Source organism: Grampus griseus (genome assembly GCF_964374135.1).
Source record: "Grampus griseus genome assembly, chromosome: 16".
NCBI classification, from domain to species: domain Eukaryota; kingdom Metazoa; phylum Chordata; class Mammalia; order Artiodactyla; family Delphinidae; genus Grampus; species Grampus griseus.
The window spans coordinates 17080915-17105156 of NC_139010.1; the positions used below are offsets into that span (position 1 = coordinate 17080915).

General features: G+C 34.1%; 1 protein-coding gene across 1 annotated transcript in view; it reads right to left on the bottom strand.

The window, feature by feature from the left end:
- Positions 1-24242, bottom strand: part of RTKN2 (rhotekin 2) — a gene marked incomplete at both ends in the record, with an annotated part of 77048 nt that overhangs the window by 1868 nt on the left and 50938 nt on the right. Inside the window, 4 exons of the mRNA XM_082673000.1 lie at positions 148-255; positions 4376-4541; positions 17697-17828; positions 18794-18900. Coding sequence (XP_082529126.1) covers positions 148-255; positions 4376-4541; positions 17697-17828; positions 18794-18900 — 513 coding nt within the window. The remainder of the gene's footprint in view (positions 1-147; positions 256-4375; positions 4542-17696; positions 17829-18793; positions 18901-24242) is intronic.

Genomic DNA, 24242 nt, shown 5'->3' on the forward strand with positions numbered 1-24242 from the left:
CCTTAGACTATAATCATAGTCTTTTTTCATTCATTTTGACTGTGCCCTGAAAATTTTAGCATTTTAATGTCAACAGAATAAGCTGCTTGAGTAAGGACAATGTTGTTTTTGTTACCCTGCAGCTTAGAAAAGACAAACCCCACTTACTCATATCATGGTAGACTGAGGTTGCCTCTTTTGTCAAGAACAAAGGTGGTTTCCGTGGTGACATACTCTCAATTTTCATAAGTTCTTCACAACAATGCTTCCATTGGCCTAAGAAAGACAGAAAAAGGCACGCTAGTTTAAAACATAAATGTGAAGATGTATATTTAATTTTCAACAGATATTAACACATTTTTTGATTTGAAAAGTAAGTGAATTTATAAAGCATTATCTTAAAGAAGCTATAAAATCCTAGTACTTCCCATGATTTCAAAGTCTAAGTCTAGGCATAAAAGTACTCTAGTTTAAATATAAATCTCTATGAACAGATATTAAGCTAAGATCTGTAGGCTATTAAATACTATACTACTTCACTAGATGGTCAATAACTGAAATCTCTATTTACAGCAAAGGTTTGTATAAATTCTCTCATTTTAAATATTAAATAAAAACATCCAGTATTTAATACAGTTGAAAGGTAAAAATTAACTGAAATATAATTACCTAGCAGGAAGTAGAAAAAAACGTAAGGAGTAGTGCTTCTCAAAAATGATTTTAACTTTGAAAATTTTAATTAAGAAATAAGAGTTGCTTATATAAAAATGATCTCTTAAGATGATTATCATGCCCTTTCAAAAATCAGGAAACTAGAAAAATGCTGTATTTTCATTTTAGTTAGGATATATAAAAACCTGTTAGCATAAAGACAGATCACTCAAAATTCTAACTGGATCTAATCTGTTTTAGGACGGACACGTTAAATAAAGCCATTAGGCATTCAGAATAATAATAAAAATACTCTTGAATAAGTTGTTTCAATTAAGTTAAAATTCAAAAGTGTGGACAACATTAATTTTTCTTGTAATTATGTTTTACTATGTTCATCTCAAAATAAAATTCTCAGATTTATTTCTCCTGAGTGGGTGTAAAAGAAATGTAACCTTTCCGTCTTTATTGTGGACCTGCACGCTGGGTAACAGCTGTGCTAGAAACTATGTGTCTATATATTCATTATAAAAGTAAGTTATGGAGGTTTACCATTCTTATATTCTATCTTACATTAGCAGAAAAGTAAATGTAATATACACGTGCCTTTTTATAATGATTTATGATCTATATTTCTCTTATTAATTCTCAACCTCCATATTCAATATCCAACTTATTTTCCATGGCTTAAAAATTAAAGACACTTCATGTTTAGTCAAATTATCTATTTTTGTTGATTTAAGTCTAATTTACTGTCATGTTAATAAGGTAATATATGCATAAACTTAAAATCCACCACCTAATAGTTAAGAAACATAAAAAAACCTTTCAGTATGCTTAGAAACATAAAAAATAGTTAAGAAGCATGAAAAAAACCTTTCAGTATGTTTTATTACAATGCTAAGTATAGAATATGGTAAAAATTTCAAAATAACTCACACAGCAGTTTATAAAGGGAATAAAATCTTGAGTTTGAGGCTTCAGAGGTTGCCCTGTAGAATTTAAATCTAGTAGGATCTGAGATCCGATAACTTATTCCACCTTTCTACTTTTTTAGATGAATATGTAAAAGCCAGCCTTTCCTTCTTGGGGGCAGGAAAAAAAGGCCTTATCTACTGGGAAAGTAATGAAACACTTTAAACCAGCAAACAATTCTCTGTCAAACCTTAGACAAGTTATGTAGTGCAGTATTTTTTTCTATATTGATAGATGAAAGCTCTTCATTGTTAAACTGATAGCAGAATACTAATCATGTTGAAAACTGGAATATAAAGCCACATTATCCCATGTATTACAGAGTCATAGGTATAAATGTGGTATGTTCACTGGTCAAGATGTTACAATTAAACATTTACTTTACCAGTAAATAAATTTTACCATGCACAGTTAAACGTAATACTAATATGCTAACATAAAAATAAAGGCCCAATATGAAATATTAAATGGATACATTTTGTTCACATAAAATCTGTATATTGAAGATGTTTCCCACCATATTTATTGTTACAATGTTCCCAGTCAAGTTAAGCTGCTTATTTAACTCAGTATTTATATTATTAAATATTTGAAAAAATTTATCTTTGACTCACCATTCCTAGCTCTACCCTATTTGATCATCCAAAGCAAGTGTCATTCCTCTTTTACATGTTTGTTAGCTCTCCAATATTAAAAATTAGCTATTACCTCCCCCTTGCCTCCTAACCTTCACTCCTTAGGCTGTTCTTCCACAGGCTAAACACACCGAGTTCCATTAGTGTTTTCCCATGATTTACAGTTATCTCACCCTCACGATTTTATACTCTTAAGCTAAGTCAAGTAATTGAAATTTGTTCTAAGTACTAAATTACTGTTACTCTATTCTGCCCTGGATATCTATCCTCTACTTTGTTCTACACATCATATTTCACCTAAGATCACAAGAGGTTACACTTATCACTAGGAGGGTAAAAATTTTAAAGTACAAGTCAATCTTCAGGATAGTATAAACCCTTCCATCTTTGCTTCATACCTTCATATCTTACACAATGAATTCTAAACAGCAAATGTAATAGAATTTATACTTTAAAAATTAGACAGATTGGCAGATTTTATCCCCAAAGCATTAAATACTAAAAAAGTAGCCAGACCTGAGAACCTAGTCGTCATCACTTTCTTATTACTTTGACACTATAAAAATGTCATGAGATTCTTATCCCTCTAAGTCCCTCTTTTAGCATGATAAATTATTTTACATAATTTGGGGAATGAAAACATGAGATCATCTAATAGTAGTTGATATCCAGACTATAATATTCTGGCATTTTTACTTTCCTTTACTCCTCCTTCCTGTTTTTGTCTACATAAAAATTATAAAATGCCAGAATCATTTCTAAAAGTAACACAGTCTTTTTTATAAGACAGACTCTCTAAATCAGAGCATTTAGGAAAGCGGTTAAAATTTTAGCTGTGATCAGCAAATGAAAGGAAGTTGCTGTCTTTTAAGTTACACACCTAAGATCAGCTGAAATTTTAAAATAAAGAAATGTAGCGCATGCTAATAAGCCTGGAAGAAATATTTAAATATCTACTGAGTGTCAAAGGACAGTATTTAAGGAAAACAAGTTATAAAGAATCCAAGAAAGCCATGCAGAGAGTCCTCTGGTTCCCTGCAATAAACCTGTAACCTTTTCAGGCCTCAATTTTCTCATCTTTAGAGCAGTGGGAAAAAATTTCTACCTCACTGGGTTGTTATGAAAAATAAATGAAGCCATATGGTATGTGGAAGGTAATCAATAAATTTAGATCCCTTTTCTTCCCCCTCCTCAACCATCAGTGTAATAACTGACCAGGCCATGGATCAGAGAAGGCTTATAAAAATTAATCTGAGGACTGCAGATATTAACTGTTTTTAGAGTTCTCGGTAACAGCTCCTAAAATGTCCTAAAATATCTCCAGGATTATTTCTAGGAGTTGCAGAAATAACTTTCTATTGTTTGGAAATGGCTCTACTTTTCAGTTCTGTAGAAAAGTATTCTAAAGACATAAAATTCTGATTGAATCTACAGTAGGCTTAGTTTGCTTAGAAACAGCCATTATCAATAGTCTACATCTTCAATATACAATTTTAGTATTTTCCTGTTGATAAAATTCCTCCTTAAATTGAGAATATTAGAACTTCACATATTTTACATACTAGGACTCTATTACATTACTATCACATTGTTTTTATAATCCATGCCATTGAACTGTATTATTGAAACTGAAAAACCATATGTGCAGTTAAAAAAAAAAATCTCTTTGGATGATGTCCAAAATGATATAATAATGAATTGAGAGTTAACAGAAGCCTACATAAAAATGAATCTCCTTTTGAACATTTCAATATTTTATGATCATCACTACCCTAGAGAAGTTTTTTACTCCTCATGTAGTTTATTATTCCTTTGATCAAACACACTGCCTTAGGTAGTTTGACCGAATATTTTGAAAAAATGTGGTCTAGTTGTTTTAGAGACCAGAACTTAAAAGTAACAGGTAAGTATACTAGGAATTCAAAGGTATACTATACTATAATCAGTCATGCACTGGGGAAAGACGGAGAGAAAAAAGCATCAATGCACTGATGATATACTACCATTTTATTCAAGAGCATAACAAATTCTTGATACAAGCTATACAATTATAATATAATCTTAATATTTAGATTGCTATGTACAGCCCTCATGCGACACGAATATACTACTAGAAAATCCAAATGTCAACTTACTAAGATCAAAGAGATGCTGCCAGAAGGCTTCCATCCACTTCTGAAGATCTTCTCTGTTGTCAGCTGCAAAAATATGAGTTGTAGCCTGTCCAGCAACAGGGTTGATGACAGAGAAATTATGGATTCTTTTCTTTTTATCCTTATCCATTGCCCGAATTCTGGTTTCCTAAATATTAAGACAAAACTGTTGTTTTACAAGAGACTATTTCTGTAATGATCGAATAAATGTTTTATTGCTTAGCTACCATATTTATACCAGATGCAATTACAATCTTATTGCTGATCGTCTGAAATTTAAAATATGTAATTTTGAGAATTTTCAATATTCAAGCTCATATCTAGAAGGTTATTTTAAAAATGCTTGATATTAAAAATACTGAGTAATATTTCAAAGTATACTACATATAGCACTTATGTTAAATTACATGAGATTAAAACATAATCTCTGTGTCTATCTCTTAGTTTAAGTAGGAGTTTGCTGTCTTTTATATACGTCTTAAAATTTGCAATAAAACAAGTACAGTAGGTTATAACTCTGAGTTATGTTAACTGTGTTTTCAACAGTAATAAAATAGAAGAATCAGTAAAGTATGTTTCTTATTCTAATACTCATGCATAGTATACAGTGTTATCAGTTAAAGCAGTAAAACCATAACTTAATGTTTACTACAGTAAACAATTAGGCTTTCATCATTAACACTTATTTCATATGTAACATTCATTTACAAAGCTCATAGGTAAAGATCCATAAAGTAATATAACCTTTATAATGGTAAAAATTATTTTTTTAAATGATGAATGCAACATTTTACAACAAAGGCAATGGTTTCATACACGTTGATAGTCTAAACCTTTTTTCTGAGTGGTACTAGGTATGACATTGTGTGATCCTTCTTGTGTCTATGTGTAGAAGAGACTATTCCCAAGTCACACACAGGCACTGCTAAGTCACATGATAAGCGAGCAACTACATGTAGTTTCCAAGGAATCGTGGAAAAGAAAGTCTGGAATAGACCTATCTATTAAGCAAAGATAGTGATTTGGCTGCCTGGATAATGATTGACATGACATTTTCTACAGCAATGCTGTTCGTTAGAAATATAATGTGAGCCATGTAAGTAACTTAAGATTTTCTAGTAACCGCATTAAAAAGGGTAAAATGAAACTGGTGGAAATAATTATGTAATAATTAATTAATATATTATTTTAAAATAATGTATTTTTTGTAACCCATATATTCAAAGTATTATTTTAACATGTAATTGATAAGAGAAATTTGAGATACTTTACATTCTTTTTTCACACTACGCCGCCAAAATCCAGTCTGTATTTTATACTTACAACATATCTCAACTTGGACTGGCCACATCCTAAGTGCCTAACAGCCACTGGTGGCTAGTGGCTACTGTATCGGCTAGAGCAGCTCTACAGCAGTATGGTTAAGCTTACTGTAATGCGTGCAGAAGAATACTTGGCTAGCAGTTACAAGAGCTGATTCAGAGTGGGAAGAAATTCTTCACTTCATTGAGTTTAGAGTGAAGAAAGTCTGTGTGCAGAGTCACACACCAAAATACACATTTAATGATGTCTATGTGGACATTATAGAAGTTGGAAAGAGTTTGGAAGAAAAGCTGTTCACTCCCTGAAAAACAGGTAAATATGGGCAGGTGAACACCATACAGGCTACATAAGAAGTTCTTTTCTGAAGGAAGGAACTCCTATTCAAAAATCACTTGAGAAAAAGTATGCTATATAAAGTAGCAACATAACTTTGAAATTTTCAAGTATCCCAAAATATAAGGATTGATAACTTAGAGACAGTCTATCCTGTCATTTTTTAAAAAGCAGGAATGCGAGTGTCTTCAGAGGATTGTTAACACTTATGGCCGACACTGTAATTTTATCATAATAGGGTCTTTTTATACTCCTTTATACTTTATACTCCTTGGTAATAAACTTTGTGAATTAACTTTTTAAAGTAATTACTTACACAGTATTTAAAAATGCTGCCTAAATGGCATCTTTGGAGCCTGATAACATGTAATCAACCTCTTTAAATATAAAGTTTATTATCACTAGCAGAGAATGACTTAAGCTCTCAGAAGAATCTTTGATATGCTTCTTTCAGACTAAATGAAAGCTGACTCAGATGGAGGGCTGGGGGGACAACCCTCTATTGCTGTATTAAAAAAAAAAACCTGAATGATAAAATATGAAGTATTCTTGTTGCTGAAATTGTGATTCTCTCCACCCAAATCCATTTTAATACAAATTTCTGACTACCTTTTGTATATAGAATTAAAATGGATTCAACTTTTAAATAAGTTGAAATTTTTACAGATGAATAGGTACAATTATTAATAATACCAGGATACCATTTCAAACAAAAATAGCTATGTAGAAAATCTGACAAGCTGGGTCATGTATATCCTTCTAATAGAAAATAATACAATAGTATATAAATACTGTACACTCCGTTAACACTGGTAACCATAAATACCGCTAAATTTTTACAACACGAGAGGTTTCTAAAAGGTGCAAATGAAACACAGATCATCTGAATTAACCTCTATATTTTATCATCCAAAATAATTTAACTAATGGGAAATTTTTTCAACCAAAAAAACTGTATGTCAAAGAAAAAGTGAGTAAACAAAGTTTCTGATAATGTCAGAAAGTTCGTGCAATTTTTTTTTTCACTATGGCTAAAGTATCAATAATAGTGCTCAGGACTTCACTTCCCAAACAAGGAATGGATTAGAAAACACAAGATGAATTTTAGGACTGTTATCATTATGGGCTCACACAATGTATAGATAAGTATCTCCTCTCAGCAGGGTATGAAAGCAAGCAACTTGGTATTCTTGCCCCCATTATTTACATCAACTAAAATACTGCCTGGTACCCACTAAGTGATTGAAAAATATTTGATGAATAAATGAATAACAAAAGAATAACTCAGATAATGCTAAAAAGTTTTACATTGATAGACTCAGATCCTAGAGATAATCTGCTCTTTAATTTATAGATGAGGAAACATGTTCTGAGATAAGCGTTCTCTGCAAGGTCAGTTTCTTGTTTTGTTTTTGCTAATTCCAAACCTTTTTATTTGATTTGGGAGGCTTTAAAACCAACTCCTATTGATACGTAGATAGATTTGAGATTATTCACGATGAAATTTTCATCCTTGGCTGGCTCTACTTTTGTCAATCGGCACATATTGAACTACAACTTTCCACTGCATGAGACGATGGTTACCCCAAGAAGGCCAAGTGAAGTCAAGAAAGGTACAATCTGAGAAGTCAATTTTGTAACAAAATATAATTAACTCTGAAGTCAAAGGAAAGTTTCTTTTAGGTTTTTCATTATTTTTGAATTAAAACTGTACTTCAACCTCTCCATTTCTGTAGTAATGGAAAATTACCAGATCAGAACTAGATTTATAAATTGTTTCCTACTTTACTTTTGACTATATGACTTTAAAAATGTCTACTACATACCCAGATTATAGTTTCTAAATACTCTTTCCTAATAAAAGGAATCAGAACTCTTTAGAGAAATGGCTTATCCCCAGCCTGGGCCAGGAAATATATAGGATGGGCCTGGAACATCTTGTCCTACCAGAAATCAAAGATTACTAGGGTTGTACCAAAAGGACTCAAAAGTAAACTTGAAGAGGCTTCCAGTAGCCAAGGATGGGACAATCTGAGCATCAATAAGAATTACAATGGTAATGGACTGATGCATGAAAAGTCTTTAAATCCACAAATTCATAATGATATTTAAAAACTAACTCATTGGTCACCTCTGAAGGATGCTAGGGAACCGCCTCATAGATTTGGTAACTAGTATATAAATGCAAAAAATCAAACCTTTATCTTGGGTATCTTGTAAAAACTGTCCTTCAACCTAACAGCTGATGAAGTAGAGGTGTCCCAGCTAATAAATGAAGAAAGAATGTTAAAATAGCAGCAGTTTGCAATCCCTAATGAAATAAAGAATCTAAGCAACGTTCATCAGTGGATGTTAACGTGAGTGGAAGACCCAGACGTTATTATATGCCTCCTGATAAAAGTACTAAGACATATCCTTACTTAATCAACCAACAAACAAACCTAAATCTGATTCAGAAATAGAAGAAAAAAGACAACTTGAAGATGCAATCAGCAAATTCTAGACTCTGAAAAACTCTGTAGGATAAATGACCAAATTTCTTCAACAAACAAATTGTGTGTGTATATGTGTAGGGGAAAGAGAGAGCGAGATAAAGAGAGGGGTAGAATAAAAGCCAACAGACTAAGAGATTTAAGAGAACTAATCAATCAATGCAATGTATGGTCCTTATTTGGATCCTGATTCAAAAAGTTGTTTAAAAAATTACAAGACTGAGACATTTGAACACTGTCTGGATTTTTGATGATATATTGACTTCATGTACGGCTATAAATTTTCAGTACGGCAGTTGTAATATTTACAAGTAAAATGATATGATTGCTAGGATCTGCTTCAAAATAATCCAATGGTGGAGGAAATGTGTGAGGGTACAGACGGGTTCATTTATACTATTCTTTCTATAGATTATCTTGAAATTTTTCAAAAAAACAATTAAAAAATAAAATACAAGTACAAAAAACTAAGAGCCTGCTTTCTTATCTATAATGCAGAGATAATATTTCACTCACACCTTCCTCACAAACATGTTGTAAAGATAAATGAGTTCTTTGAAAGGTGTCTGGTCTAAAGTCTTGTTAACCAGGGATGAAGACAAAATTGTTGATGGCTAAAAACAAGCTTTAGACCTTATATGTATTCTAATGACAAAGAAAGCATACCTTCTACAATATATGACAAGGAATGTTTGAAGTATATAAAGCATAGCCATAAATTAAACCAAGCATTAGGTCTGATTAGTATTAGTGATATAGTTATTTTCAATTTATGTCAATGAAATCAGATGTAAACTCTTAAAGGAAAAGACTGCTTAAAAAATTCTTTTTGCTGTATTTAATAAGGGACAATCTGAATAGGTGATACATGCATTAAGAGGACTAACATAATATGAAGAAAATCCCATGTGCTTCATGGTAATTTTACTTGCTAGGGTCCATGATAAATGTAATGGTTAAAAACAATTTCAAGACAATTTAACAAAGGACTATTACACCAACTAGTGTTATTGACTTGTTTGGTACAGATTTTATGATTCATTAAAATGAAGTGATGCATACTATTTAGATCAAGAAAAGACTATTGATCTCAAAGACTCACATTTCTTCTCCATTCCAATCCCCACCCCACTGGCAATGGATAAAACTTTGGCTAATAAAATGCTTTCTACAACGTACAGGAGATTCAGTGGCTCCAGTTAAGTACCCCTTATTGAGAATGTCTAGCTCAACAACATTCATAGGGAAGTTTTTTGAAGTTGAAGCAATCACTTTGAAGTAAATCATCCTTTCAAATTTGGATTGAAAAGAGGAGGGGGATAGCTTTTAGGCTTTTCTTTCCTTAATGTGACTATTTCCACAGATGGCTCCCTCTGAAAATTAATGAACTGACTTAGCCTTACAGGAAATGCCATTTAGAAGGACAAGAATTATAGTCAGAGAACAGATCCCGTGATCAAAATAGCAGAACTATTATTTATATACCTTAGCAACTGTAAAATTCATGTTTTCACATAATTTTTAAAGCAGCATTAAGCAAAATTATTATTTTCTAAATCATGAGAGGAGAAAGACAGCCAAAAGAAAGAAACTTTGTATTTAATATTTAACATTATTAAGCATAAAAAGATCTTAGAGACCCAGCACTGGAAATACACTAAAAACTGAAACAAAAACACTATCCAACCAAGTTGGCATTTATCAATGATCCCCTTTATTTAAGAATACTCTAATAGTACATGTCCCTTAGAAATTTACAAAGTAAGCAAAATAATTAAAACATCTACCTTATATTTAAAACCCAAGTAATTTAAAACACTGAGTAGATTGAATAGTTTAAAATCTATGAGTTTATCATAATATTGGAGGTGGTGTGGGACAACAGAAACGACACTCATGTGCTACTTCTGCAGGGGGTAACTCCACTCCAATACATATTGCCAATAACAATACAATGTCAACATGTAATAACACAACTCCTTACTCTGAAAATTGGTCATTAACATTAAACATTTACCCAGCCTTTTCAGGAAAGACTGTAATTCATTCCTAGTTGATAAGAAAAAGTCCTTTACAAAAGAATGCCAGCTAACACATACAGAAGGAAGGACAGTAGTAGAAGAACGTGTGCAATCTCCAATGTAATGACCGATTCAGGTAAGGGCAATCAGTTCACTAAAACCCTTATGTGAAAGATTGCTGAACAATAAAGATAGTCACACTGTGTCTAAGCATCACTTCATTGACTACTTGCTAATTGTAAAGACAAAAATTTACCTTTATAGTGGAGAGAGCTAGTGGTAACCACCTTAACCAAGTCATTAAACCTGGCATTGCCAATAGTAAGACACTTGACATCATATGCCTCTGAACAGAATTCTTCATAAAGTATTTGTTATTATCCATGAAATATTCTCATAATAATGTTTAAAATGAATTTAATCAAGCCCCTAGACCTAATTTACAGTTTAGAAGAAGTACAAAGGATGCACAAGCTTCGAATAGTCCTAGATTGAAAACAAGAGCTAAAAGGACATTTTGGAGACAACGGGGAAACTTGACTATGGACTGGATATTAGATGATATAAGAGAATTACTGTTAATTTGCTTAGCTGTGATAATGGTATTGTAATTATATATATATACGCATATACATAATTTTATATATATATATAAATTTATATAATTTGAGAGGCTCCTATTTCTAAAAGGAAGATGTTGAAGTATTCAGGGATGAATTATCAATGTTGGAGACTTATGTTCAAATGGCTCAGCAAGAAATATAGATAAGAGACTTTATAAACTTGCAGCTAAACAAAACAAAACTTTCAGCTATAAGATAAATAAGGTCCAAAGATCTAACGTAAAACATGGTGACTATAGTTGATAACACTATTGAATAAGTGACATTTTCTAAGAGAGTAGACTTAATGTTCTCATAAAAAAGATTTAGGGCTTCCCTGGTGGTGCAGTGGTTGAGAGTCCGCCTGCCGATGCAGGTGACACGGGTTTGTGCCCCGGTCCGGGAAGATCCCACATGCCGTGGAGCAGCTAGGCCCGTGAGCCATGGCCGCTGAGCCTGCGCGTCCGGAGCCTGTGCTCCACAACGGGAGAGGCCACAAGAGTGAGAGGCCTGCGTACCGCAAAAAAACAAAACAAAACAAAACAAAAAAAAGATTTAAAAAACTATAATCCAATAATGATTATAGTAATGATTACACAACTGTATATTATTTGTCAAAGTTATCAAACTGTACCCTTAAAACTGGTGAATTTTATTTTATGTAAACCATACCACCATAACAGCTGATTAAAAAATTAAATAACGTATAAAGTGCTTAAACTCCTCCCCAAAAAAAGAAAAATAGATAAAGCAAATATGACAAAATGTTAACGGTTAAATCTGGGTGGTATACAAGTGTTCACTGTAGTATTTTTTTCAACTTTTCTATAAATTTGAATAATCTTATAAGCTGAGAAAAATAAGTAAAAATTACTTTAATATAAGATATAATTAGATAACAGTCATGTTTTTAGAAGTAACAAATAGATTTCTTGACTGAGATGGTGTTTGACATAGTTAAATAACGAGACCAGTGGCATTTACTATTAAGAGTGAAGTTTTCAGGTGAATGGAAGGGCTCAAAGGAAACCTGAGATAAAAGTAGGAAATGCTCCAACAACACATTAAAAGGATCATACACTATGATTAAGTGGGATTTATCTGAGGGATGCAAGGATTCTTCAATATACACAAATCAATCAATGTGATACACCACATTAACAAATTGAAGAATACCATACGATCATCTCAGTAGATGTGGAAAAAGATTTTGACAAAATTCAGCACCCATTTATGATTAAAAAAAGCTCTCCAGAAAGTGGGCATAGAGGGAACCTACCTCAACATAATAAGGGCCATATATGACAAACCCACAGCAAACATCACCCTCAACAGTGAAAAACTGAAAGCATTTCCTCTAAGATCACGAACAAGACAAGGATGTCCACGCTCGCCACTTTTATCCAACACAGTTTTGGAAGTTCTAACCATGGCAATAAGAGAAGAAAAGAAATAAAAGGAATCCAAGTTGGAAAAGAAGAGTTAAAACTGTCACAGTTTGCAGACGACATGATACTCTACATAGAAAATCCTAAAGATGTTACCAGAAAACTACTAGAGCTCATCAATGAATGTGGTAAAGTTGCAGGATATAAAATTAACACACAGAAATCTCTTGCATTCCTATACACTAACAACAAAAGATCAGAAAGAGAAATAAGGAAACAATCCCAATGACCACTGCATCAAAAAGAATAAAATACCGGAATAAACCTACCTAAGGAGGCAAAAGACCTGTACTCAGAAAACTATAAGATACTGATGAAAGAAATCAAAGATGACACACAAACAGATGGATGATATACCATGTTCTTGGATTGGAAGAATCAACATTATCAAAATGACTATACTACCCAAAGCAATCTACAGATTCAGTGTAATCCCTACCAAATTACCAATGGCATTTTTCACAGAATTAGAACAAAAAAATTGTACAATTTGTATGGAAACACAAAAAGCCTGACTAGCCAAAGAAATCTTGAGAAATAAAAATGGAGCTGGAGGAATCAGGTTCCCTGACTTCAGACTATACTACAAAGCTACAGTCATCAAAAGAGCACGGTACTGGCCCCAAACCAGAAATATACAGCAATGGAACAGGATAGAAAGTCCAGAGATAAACCCACACACCTATGGTGAACTAATCTATGACAAAACAGGCAAGGATATACAATGGTGAAAGGAAAGTCTCTTCAATAAGTGGTGCTGGGAAAACTGGACAGCTACATGTAAAAGAATGAAATTAGAACACTCCCTAAACCATATACAAAACCAAACTCAAAACGGATTAAAGACCTAAATGTAAGGCTAGATACTATAAAACTCTTAGAGGAAAACATAGACAGAACACTCTCTGACATGAATCAAAGCAAGATCTTTTTTGAACAACCTCCTAGAGTAATGAAAATAAAAATAAACGAATGGGACCTAATGAAACTTAAAAGCTTTTGCATAGCAAAGGAAACCGTAAACAAAAAGACAACCTACAGAATGGGAGAAAATATTTGCAAACAACATGACTGACCAAGTATTAAACTCCAAAATATACAAATAGCTCATGCGGCTCAATAACAACAACAACAAAAAATCCAATCAAAAAATGGGCAGAAGATCTAAATAGACATTTCTCCAAAGACAAAGATGGCCAAAAAAGATGAAAAGATGCTCAACATCACTATTAGAGAAATGTACATCAAAACTACAATGAGGTATCATCTCACAATGGTCAGAATGGCCAACATCAAAAACATTTACTAACAGTAAATGCTGGAGAGGGTGTGGAGAAAAGGGAACCCTTCTACACTGTTGGTGGGAATATAAATTGGTACAACCACTATGCAGAATGGTATGGAGGTTCCCTAAAAAAACTAAAAACAGAGCTACCATATGATCCAGCAATCCCACTCCTGGGCATATACCCAGAGAAAACCATAATTCAAAAAGATACAAGCACCCCAATGTTCACTGCAGCACTATTTACAATAACCAGGACACAGAAGCAACATAAATGTCTATTGACATTTGAATGGATAAAGAAGATGTGGTACATATATACAATGGAATATTACTCAGCCATAAAAAAGAATGAAATAATGCTATTTGCAGCAACATGGATGGACCCAGAGGTTATCATACTAAGTGAAGTAAGTCAGACAGAGAAACACAAATATCATGATACTGCTTATATGTGGAATCTTAAAAAATGGTACAAATGAACTTATTTACAAAACAGAAATAGAGTCACAGAGGTAGAAAACAATCTTATGGTTACCAGGGACGAAAGAGGGGGAGGAATAAATTGAGAGATTGGGATTGACATATACACACTACTATATATAAAACAGATAACTAATAAGGACGTACTGTATAGCACAGGTGACTCTACTCAATACTCTGTAATGACCTATACGGGAAAAGAATCTGAAAATAATGGATATATGTGTATGTATAACTGACTCACTTTGCTGTACAGCAGAAACTAACACAACATTGTGAATCAACTATACTCCAATAAAAATTAAAAAAAAAAAAAAAAGAAGTAGGAAATGCAAAGGGAAAAGTTTCTAAAGAGAAAGGGCAGGAATCAGTGCTGGAACCGGCACTGGAGAAAATTAAGACGGAAATATCGCAAAGCTACAGAATGTAACACTTTGTCATCAGTTTAATCTTTGAGATAAGCAACTAAATTATATTATTCTTCCCAACCTTAACCTTACCTCATGGTTTAATATTAAAATTCTTTTTGGTAGTTTAGACAAAAGTCATATTTGATGGAAGAGATATTTATGTCATCAGTCCTCAGGGTCAAATACAGCCCACGCTGTCCCGCCAAGTCTAAGGTCGAGTCTATACAAATTACTAGACAAACCATTTTCCTGTGAATCTGTAAAGCTCAATAGTGGAGCCACCACTGGGATTTCTAGGTACGCTGATTTCAGTCATCTTAATAATGGAGTCGATTGACTACAGAATCCCATCGGTTGCCAGGCCATCACCTTTATTACCACAAGGAAAAATGAGTCAATTGAAAAAGGTCAATTTAGTCAGACCATGTAGATACTGTTAACTACTTTTCTGGAATTAGACTCTTGTCATCAAATAAGAAAATACAGATGCACTGACTACAATAACAGAGGAGTTCTATTATAATTGTCCTCTTAAATTTGAATGGTAAAGATTCAATACATGCCTAAGTCATTGCCTACAGGTAACTTGGCTTTGGACTCAGAACTTCATTTCAGAGTTACTTTTTACTTTCAAAACTGATACAAAGTGGATATGGAGATAGGGAAAAGTCTAATTTTGCCTTCCAAATCTTGTCTTGCAGTATGTCTATGAAGAAACAGATAAACAATCCATGAATTTTTATCTATTTTTTTCTACCCATTAGGAAAGAGTAAGCCATATAATTCTACTTACTAGCTAAACAAGTTCTATCTGATCTCTGAGTATGTTTTGTCACTTGTAAAACAGAAATAAGATACCTGTAAATCAGGGCTGACCTACATGCTCTGCCTCCCTTAAAGGGTTGAGATAGGTAAAATGAATACTTTGAAGACTGTTTTCAGATCAAACTTTTAAAATCTCATTTGCTTAGATTACATTTTAATTTGGTTTATAGCTATCCATATTCCATTGTGCATCATGTAAGAAAAAAATTGGTAGGATTCCATTTTTACTACCTAGTGAAAATAAGGTTAGACAAAATCATCTATGTAGAACTCCAGCCAAAAATACTTAACATGAATCTAGCGAAACAATTAGTCAAAAACAGATTTGGGGACTTGCCTGGACTTTTCAAAAATGTTAGTGTCATAAAAACCAAAAAAAAAAAAGGCAAGAGAAGGGCACAATTTAGGTAAAAGGGAAACAAAAGACATAGTGATCAGATGCAATCTGTGACCCTTGATGGGGTCTTGGATAAAACAAAAAATAAAAATAAGAAAGAATATTTTGGGAATAACTGGGGCAATTTGCTCTGTGTCTTAGATAATATTATTTTATCAACAATAAATTTATTGAGTGTGATAATAATATTATGGTTATGAAAGAAATGTCCTTGTTTTCAGGAGAAATATGCTGACATATTCTAGGAAAGAAATGTTATGCTGTATGCTGCTTACTTTCAAGTGGTTCGGAAAAAATTTTTTTTTAACTATCTAGAGAGAAAGCAAATGTGGCAAAATGTTAATAGCTGAAGAATCTAGGTGATGGGTATCAGGTTTTACTTTTCTCTTCTTTCAACTTTTCTGTACATTTGAAATTTTCAAAAGACTATGGGGGGGAATGAACACTGCATAAACAAAACAAAACAATGAAAAAATTGTATCAATTTTCCAATAATAAAATTATACTTTCATTAACCTAATTTTCTAAATGAAAATAAATTCACTATGTTATAATACTGAGGTATATTATTTAAGAGCAACATTAATCTTTCTTATACACAAAACAGACAAATTAAGTGGACTTAATTACATAGTAAAAAGGTCTCACTGAAGGATTTCCTTTGAGCAAAAGGTAGTGTCATTTCTAAAAGCAGGATAGAAACAGATCAAATGTTACTATTGCAAAGATCACAGAAATTAACTAAATCCTTATACACTAGCAGACCAGTATCTACATGTTTTTTCAGGACATATAACTTTACATTTTTCCTCAAAAGATAACTTAAAGGCAAGTAGAACATGTATCTTACAGTTAACAGATGTGATGGCTCATATTTTATCATATACTTCACTTTAACCACTCTGCAGGTAAGCAAAGTAAAAAAACTAAGACAATTAATTGCAGTCCATAGGCAGAAAACATGACATTCTACTCTAGAAATGCCATTTTAACTCTAGAGTAGGAATGCTATAAAAAGAGGGGAAAAAACCCTCTAATAAACACTAGACTTGGATGATAGATGAAAACAAATTAAGATTGTGAGATAAAGAAAATAAGCCTGCCTTAGACTGAAAACTTTTCCTACAGATTTTTGAGTGAAAACTTTCTAACTAAAATTTTATAATTTCCTTTGTATCAAACCAGTATATTTATGTGTATGTGGTATTCTCAACAGAATGTGAGGCTTTCTTGTCCTGGCAGAAGGTTGAACAACTGCCCATTAGCCCCATAAGAAATCAGAAAGTATACTCAGGAATTTCTTTTTAATGGGTTCATTTAAGTATTAACTAGAAAGAGCATCATCGTTAACATGAGCTAACAATTTATGTTTTTATAATCTCTTAATTAAATAAATTCCTAAAAAATTTAAATACCCTGTTAATGTGGAGTTACATTCTCTGCTTTAAAATCTATTTGCTAGTATAGATTCCAATTACTATGTTTTCGTAGGAAATATATAGTATTTCCTTTACCAGATAAGCTCTATAAATGGAAAGAAAAATAAGAATATCTTTACGAACTAACCTAGTTTTAGCAGTCCTTCCCTTTTTGTAAATAAGATGACAACAGTGTGAATTGTAATAGAAAAGAACAAACTTCATAAAATGTTATACCTTTATTTTCAAAATAGCATTTTATTTACCTTGTTAATGGACACTACCAAAGCTGGTTCCACTTTACCTTCGATTTCTTCTGGAGTGTAAAAACAATAGAGTTTACCCCCTCTTAAAACACAATACAACCTTCTCCAACTAATCAGACCTTCTACCATTTGCTGAAAAAGAAAAATCAAGAAACTCTCAACTTTATATCATTATTTATCATCTTAACTCTAAATTCAACAAAATACTTGAATTAGCAAAGTTAGTTTTTTGAAATGTTTTAATGTGATAGAGTTACCCATTAATTTACGATACAATAAGTCAATAGCCCAAAGTAAAAAAGTAAGTTTGTATCAGAGAAGAAAGGTGTGGAATTCTCAAAAGTTTTAAGCAAAATAGAGGTAATAATTATCACATAACTTTTATATACATAAAATCATAAATCAATGCAGTTTTAGAGAAGCTAGTCTATTAAAAATTAGTGACTGGAATTCCACAGCAATTCACGTACTGACTCAGGAAAAGTATAAAAATAACTGAATATTCAAAATAATTGAATATTCAAAATATTCCCTTACTGTTCTAAGAACACTGGAAAATGTTGACTTCCCTGTAAGAATGCAAATTTTCTTTCCTCTTAATGGAATCTTTTTTAAAAAGCTATTGATTCATTGAGGCCCATAATTAATTATTTACTGAATACAAATAACTATGGTTATAAATAAATTAGGAGTAGGTGGCACAGAGGCAGCTTTGGAAGCCCAGAGGCCTAAACTGTGCCAAGAGCTGTCTGCCAGAAAGGCCTTCATGTGAAAGGTGTTGAGCAGTCCTCATCAGTTTCCACAAGGAGTCCTCTGGTACTGATTACCCTGTTACTGCTATTAATGAAGCAGAGGAACCTGGAAGAGGTAGCCCCTTAGCCATCAAAACTGCATCAGACCCCTCCCCTTCCCTACCTTCTCACTCCCAGCTGCACCCTCCCCCCACATTTGATGTCTAACAAGGAGAAAACTGTCATTTAAGAGAAGACTTTATTAAAAAAAAAATACTTCACAATATCAGAATGCCAAACAACTGCCAGGATATTAAGATCAAAATTAGAGCTATAATTGTTGCAGGATATTTAAAGTTCTCTAACCTGCTGATTAAGAAATCCTGCAAACGCATCCTCAGCCATACAAGCTGGTTGGGCGACTAATCGGCAGCACATGTTACCATATAAGGGAAGCCAAAACGAGGACTCTTCTATTTAAATGAGAAAAAAATCAAGTTATAAATATATGTTTATTTCAGGTCATTATTATACATTTTGATTATTTTTACAATTTTTTTTTTGCTTTATATAAGAACATATGTAAAGGTTCATCCTGCTCAAATGACTGTATTCAATGACAAAATCAAATAAAAGAAAGCAGTCAGGACAGGATGGTATTAAACTGATAGTTTACAGCATGCTATCACCTGGAGTAGACATGGAACGTTTAGTCTCTTGATCTCTTGTTTGATCTTAAAGTAATTAATCAATGGAGGTAGTTCAGGGCATATAAGTAAACTCATGTATTTTAAAAAACATCCTAATAAAGTGATTTTTGTTTGTCAAATTCTACTTTTTGCTCTGATTTTCATTATAATAATTAGCAAAGTGATGCTCTGAATAAAACACTTCAGGGCACAACTTTATGATAAGAATTTAATAATAACCCTTTTGACCTTTCCCCTTGTCCCTTCCCTTACTGAACAACTCAGGTGTAAGCCATTATGTGGAGTCCACCACAATGGGTATCTGTGCCAGGAGTTGGGCAGGGGGCGGGCGGGAAGCAGTAGTGTGCCAGAGCTGGGTGCTGGGGCCAGTCAGGGTAAGGAAGGTGAGTGGGAGAGCTGCCTGGCATGAGGAATCAGAGCCTGAAGGGGCTGAGGAGGACGGATCACATGGGGAATATAGAACCCAAAAGGGGTCTCTGCTCAGTGGCCGGCCTGGCGTGGGGAGGAGGGGCCCAGGTAGAGTAAGGAGGGTATCTGTGTGCGGTGCTGCCCAAGTGAGGTGTCCGAATCCAGGGAAATTAAGAAGAGTGCGGGGGGCGGTCCAACCACGGGAGTCAGTTTGAGAGTAACGAGGGGACCATTCACACATTTGGTGACCCAGACCAGTGTGTCAGAGCCTGGGGAGATGGAAATGCAAGCAGAGAGACAGCCGGGTATGGGGTGTCAGAGCACAGCAGGCTGAGGACGGTGTTCACATGGGCTGAGGAGGGCAGCCCTGGGGGCGCTGTGTGAGCCTGAGCAAGGTAAGGAGTATCCCTGTGGGGCCAGGGGCAGCCCAGAAGGGGAGTCAGAGCCCCGGCAGGAGAGAGAAGCAGTTATGTGAGAAAGATGGAAAATGGTTGCTTTTAAGGAGACTGACCAAAGAATAAAAAGCATTAAAGATAATAGAAGACAGGTTTCTCACTGTCAGAGGAAGGAATTACAAATGTGCAGAATGAACTCTTTGGTATTGGATTAGAACCAGACATACTCGTGTGAACTCACGGTTTTCAACATACAGAGATTAAGAAATGCATGACATACAGAGTGAAGTGAGTCAGAAAGAGAAAAACAAATACCGTATGCTAACACACATATATGGAATCTGAAAAAAGAAAGATGGTTCTGAAGAACCTAGGGTCAGGACAGGAATAAAGATGCAGACGTAGAGAATGGACTTGAGGACACGGGGAGGGGGAAGGGTAGGCTGGGACGAAGTGAGAGAGTGGCATGGACTTATATACACTACCAAATGTAAACTAGATAGCTAGTGGGAAGCAGACACATAGCACAGGGAGATCAGCTCGGTGCTTTGTGACCACCTAGAGGGGTGGGATAGGGAGGGTGGGAGGGAGACGCAAGAAGGAGGGGATATGGGGATATATGTGTATGTATAGCTGATTCACTTTGTTTTACAGCAGAAACTAACACACCACTGTAAAGCAATTATACTCCAATAAAGATGTTAAAAAAAAAAAAGAACAAATGCATGACAGGACTTCCCTGGTGGTGCAGTGGTTAAGAATCCGCCTGCCGATGCAGGGGACATGGATTCGAGCCCTGGTCCGGGAAGATCCCACATGCTGTGGAGCAACTAAGCCCGTGCACCACAACTACTGAGCCTGAGCTCTGGAGCCTATAAGCCACAACTACTGAGCCTACATGCCACAGCTACTGAAGCCCGTGCACCTAGAGCCCGTGCTCTGCAACAAGAGAAGCCACCACAATGAAAAACCTGCGCACTGCAATGAAGACCCAACACAGCCAAAAATAAATAAATAAATTTTAAAAAAGAAATGCATGACAAAATATATATACATGTACGTCCACTGAGAGGGCCTAGGAAAAGTGACACCTAATAGTGACAGTCTAATAGCAATGAATATACCTATAGCTCAGATCATGTCTTCTAAATATTATTTCTATTAAAAAGAACCAGTCTTCCTTGGAGAAACGGATGACTCCAGGACTGAGGCAGGGAAAGTACATGATGAGCCTGAAATATCTTGTTATGCCTTACGTAAGGAAGTACTCAATGAATGAGGAGGACATGTAAAAAGACACAGAAGCCATCTTGAATGTGCTCCCATTGGCCAAAATGGAGACAATCTGAATCTTAAACAAGATATTAGCAGATTATAAGGCACTGAATAAAACTGTAAAACATGAGTCCATGTTGATATAAATAAATCAATGAATAAGTTGAAAGTCTAATAAATATACTTAGTTTCAAAGTATCCCCCTCCCACACATAAAATATGTATTAATTACAAAGAGGAAAACAAAAAGAGTAACTTAACAGTAGAGAAGCTTAACAGACACCACCCTAATCAAGTGAACATCATCAGTAATGGGATGAATCAAAAGATGCCACCTGACAGAATGCAATGAGAACGCAGCATCACCTCTGCGATATTTCTGCCAAAGACACATATCCTGAGTCTCAGTCCAAGAAAACATCAGACGAACCCAAACTGAGGGAACTTCTACAAAATAACTATGATGTTTAAAAATGTCAAGGTTATGAAAGCCAAGGAATGACTGGAGAACTGATCTAAATTGAAAGAAACTAAAGAAGCATGATGATTAAATGCAATGCGTGAATCTGCACTGGATCCTTTTGTCATAAGGGACATTATTGGAGTAACATTTGAATGGTGTCTGTATTAGTAGAAATAATAGTAATGTATTAATGCTGACTTGAATAGCTGTAGTGATGTAGCCAGATGTCTTTTAGTAGGAACAGGTATTAACATATTTGGGAGTAATGAAGCATCAGGTAAGCAACTTGTTCTCATATATTTTTTGGGGAAAAAAATCTTGATATTCAACTTTTAACTGTTCTGTAAGTCTGCAATTGTTTAAAAAAGTTCTTTCAAAAAACATTAAGATAGTCCTTTAATGTAGTGTGCAGGCAGGTATACAACCTTTATAACTGTATGGAAGGAAAGCACTGCATAATTTATTCTGTGTATTGGGGTATAAATAAAAATGCAACATACGGTCCTATGTTCACACTGGACCACATAAAAAATATCTGTAAAGTTTTCACTGCACCCATGTTGGTAACTGCCTATTAAATGACTAACCATTGGCTGTTACTATCATTGACCAAAAGGTCTTAGTAAGTCCGGAAAATAAAACATTTTTTGTAAAAATACAATTATTTAATATATAGAGGCAGTGTAGCCAAGGCTTGACACATCAGTTAAATGAAAAAGACCAGCATAAATGAAGAGCACAAAGTTAACACAAAAACAGTTTTTTAACAATTTACCTGCTCAACATTCTACTAAAGAATAGCACACCACAAATTGTCTGGGACTATTCAACTCTTTGTTAAAGCTGCTGTCTTTTAGAAACAAAGGGTTTGATCTGAGAGAAATAAGTGTATAAATACAATAAAGTCAATGATTTAAAAATGCAGACATAAATACATAAATGAGAATCTCCTTTTGTAAAATAGGCAGGAAATGAAATAAAAATTCTATAAAAGCATGCATCTACGTAATACAATTGAAATCACCCTTGTGATTTATGAGTTTAAAGTTTGAAAGGGAATTTATTTATTTATTTATTTATTTATTTTTGCGGTACGCAGGCCTCTCACTGTTGTGGCCTCTCCCGTTGTGGAGCACAGGCTCCAGACACACAGGCTCAGCAGCCATGGCTCACGGGCCCAGCCGCTCCACGGGATGTGGGATCCTCCTGGACCGGGGCACAAACCCACGTCCCCCGCATCGGCAGGCAGACTCTCAACCACTGCGCCACGAGGGAAGCCCCAAAAGCGAATTTCTTTACATAGCAAACCCAGATTTATGAAAGGCTTGTTTTTAAGTTAGGATCCACCTCCTAAAGAAACAGAATCATAAATGATTAGTTTTTCAGACCAGTCACAATCAATAATGTATCTGGAACCTAAATACCACATGTAACAGTGTGCTTCTCTAGTGAAATAAGTTCAGATTTCATGGCACACCAAGAAAAATAATTCCTTCCTCACTGCAGACCTTGAAAAGATATACTGGATGTAAAATTCTTTGCTCTACAGATCACGTGCCACATACACTGCAATCACCTCTTACTTCCTACATAGGTTTCTCTACAGCTCATGACCATTGTGGAATAAAGCACAGTCACAGCTTTTTCTCCCTACTTCTGACAAGAAATACAGCATCTAGGCTATTCACTTAACTTGCCCGAGTATCAATTTCTCATTCTTAAAATACTACCTATTAAGTACTAGGGTTGCTGTGAAATCACATAAGATAATGTGTGCATGACATTTATCACTGTGTCTGGCATGTAAAAGATGTTTCTCATAATTTCATATCCAGGGCACTCCCACTCCCCAAACCATATCCTTTCCATTTCTCAATGCTGTCTTTCTGCCCTTGTGCAACACATTAATCAAAATACTTAATTCTTCTTTTCTAACCAAAGGTGGTATTAGGACAAGATGAAATGAAACAGGAAGTGAAAGAGCAGTTTGACTTTTCATTACTTAAAGATTTTATCTAATTCATCTGTAGTTTCAGATGGGGAGCAAAATGGAGTTTAAAAACAACAGCAACAACAAAAACAAAACATAGGCAAGAGAAAGAATCGATAACATCTCAGTTCCATGTGAGTCAATCTTTACAATGTGGTTTCATTGTTTTGTAAAAAGTATAAAAATTTCTTGATGACAAATATAAGCCTTAGGATATCATTTTGGCTTTTTCCTTAAACTAGCACAAGTAATAAAGTTGAGTTATAAATTTCAAAAATCTTGTATTTCCTCTTTATTTTATAGTATTTGGTAGACACTGACATAAATTTATTTAGGAAACCCTATTAAACATAGATTTATTAATGAATAAATCCGAGGGTGGCTTTTTTCTGTATAAAATTTTGTTTCTTTTTAATTACAAGCTTTCTTTTTTTTTCAAAATATAATTGATTTACAAGATTTTAATTTACACACATTTCTAGAGATATACCTATCACATCAAAAGGGTTAGGCATATAGGTTAGTGTTCTTGAAATTTTTTTCTGTGGAATCTACAAGTTCCAATGTCAACAGG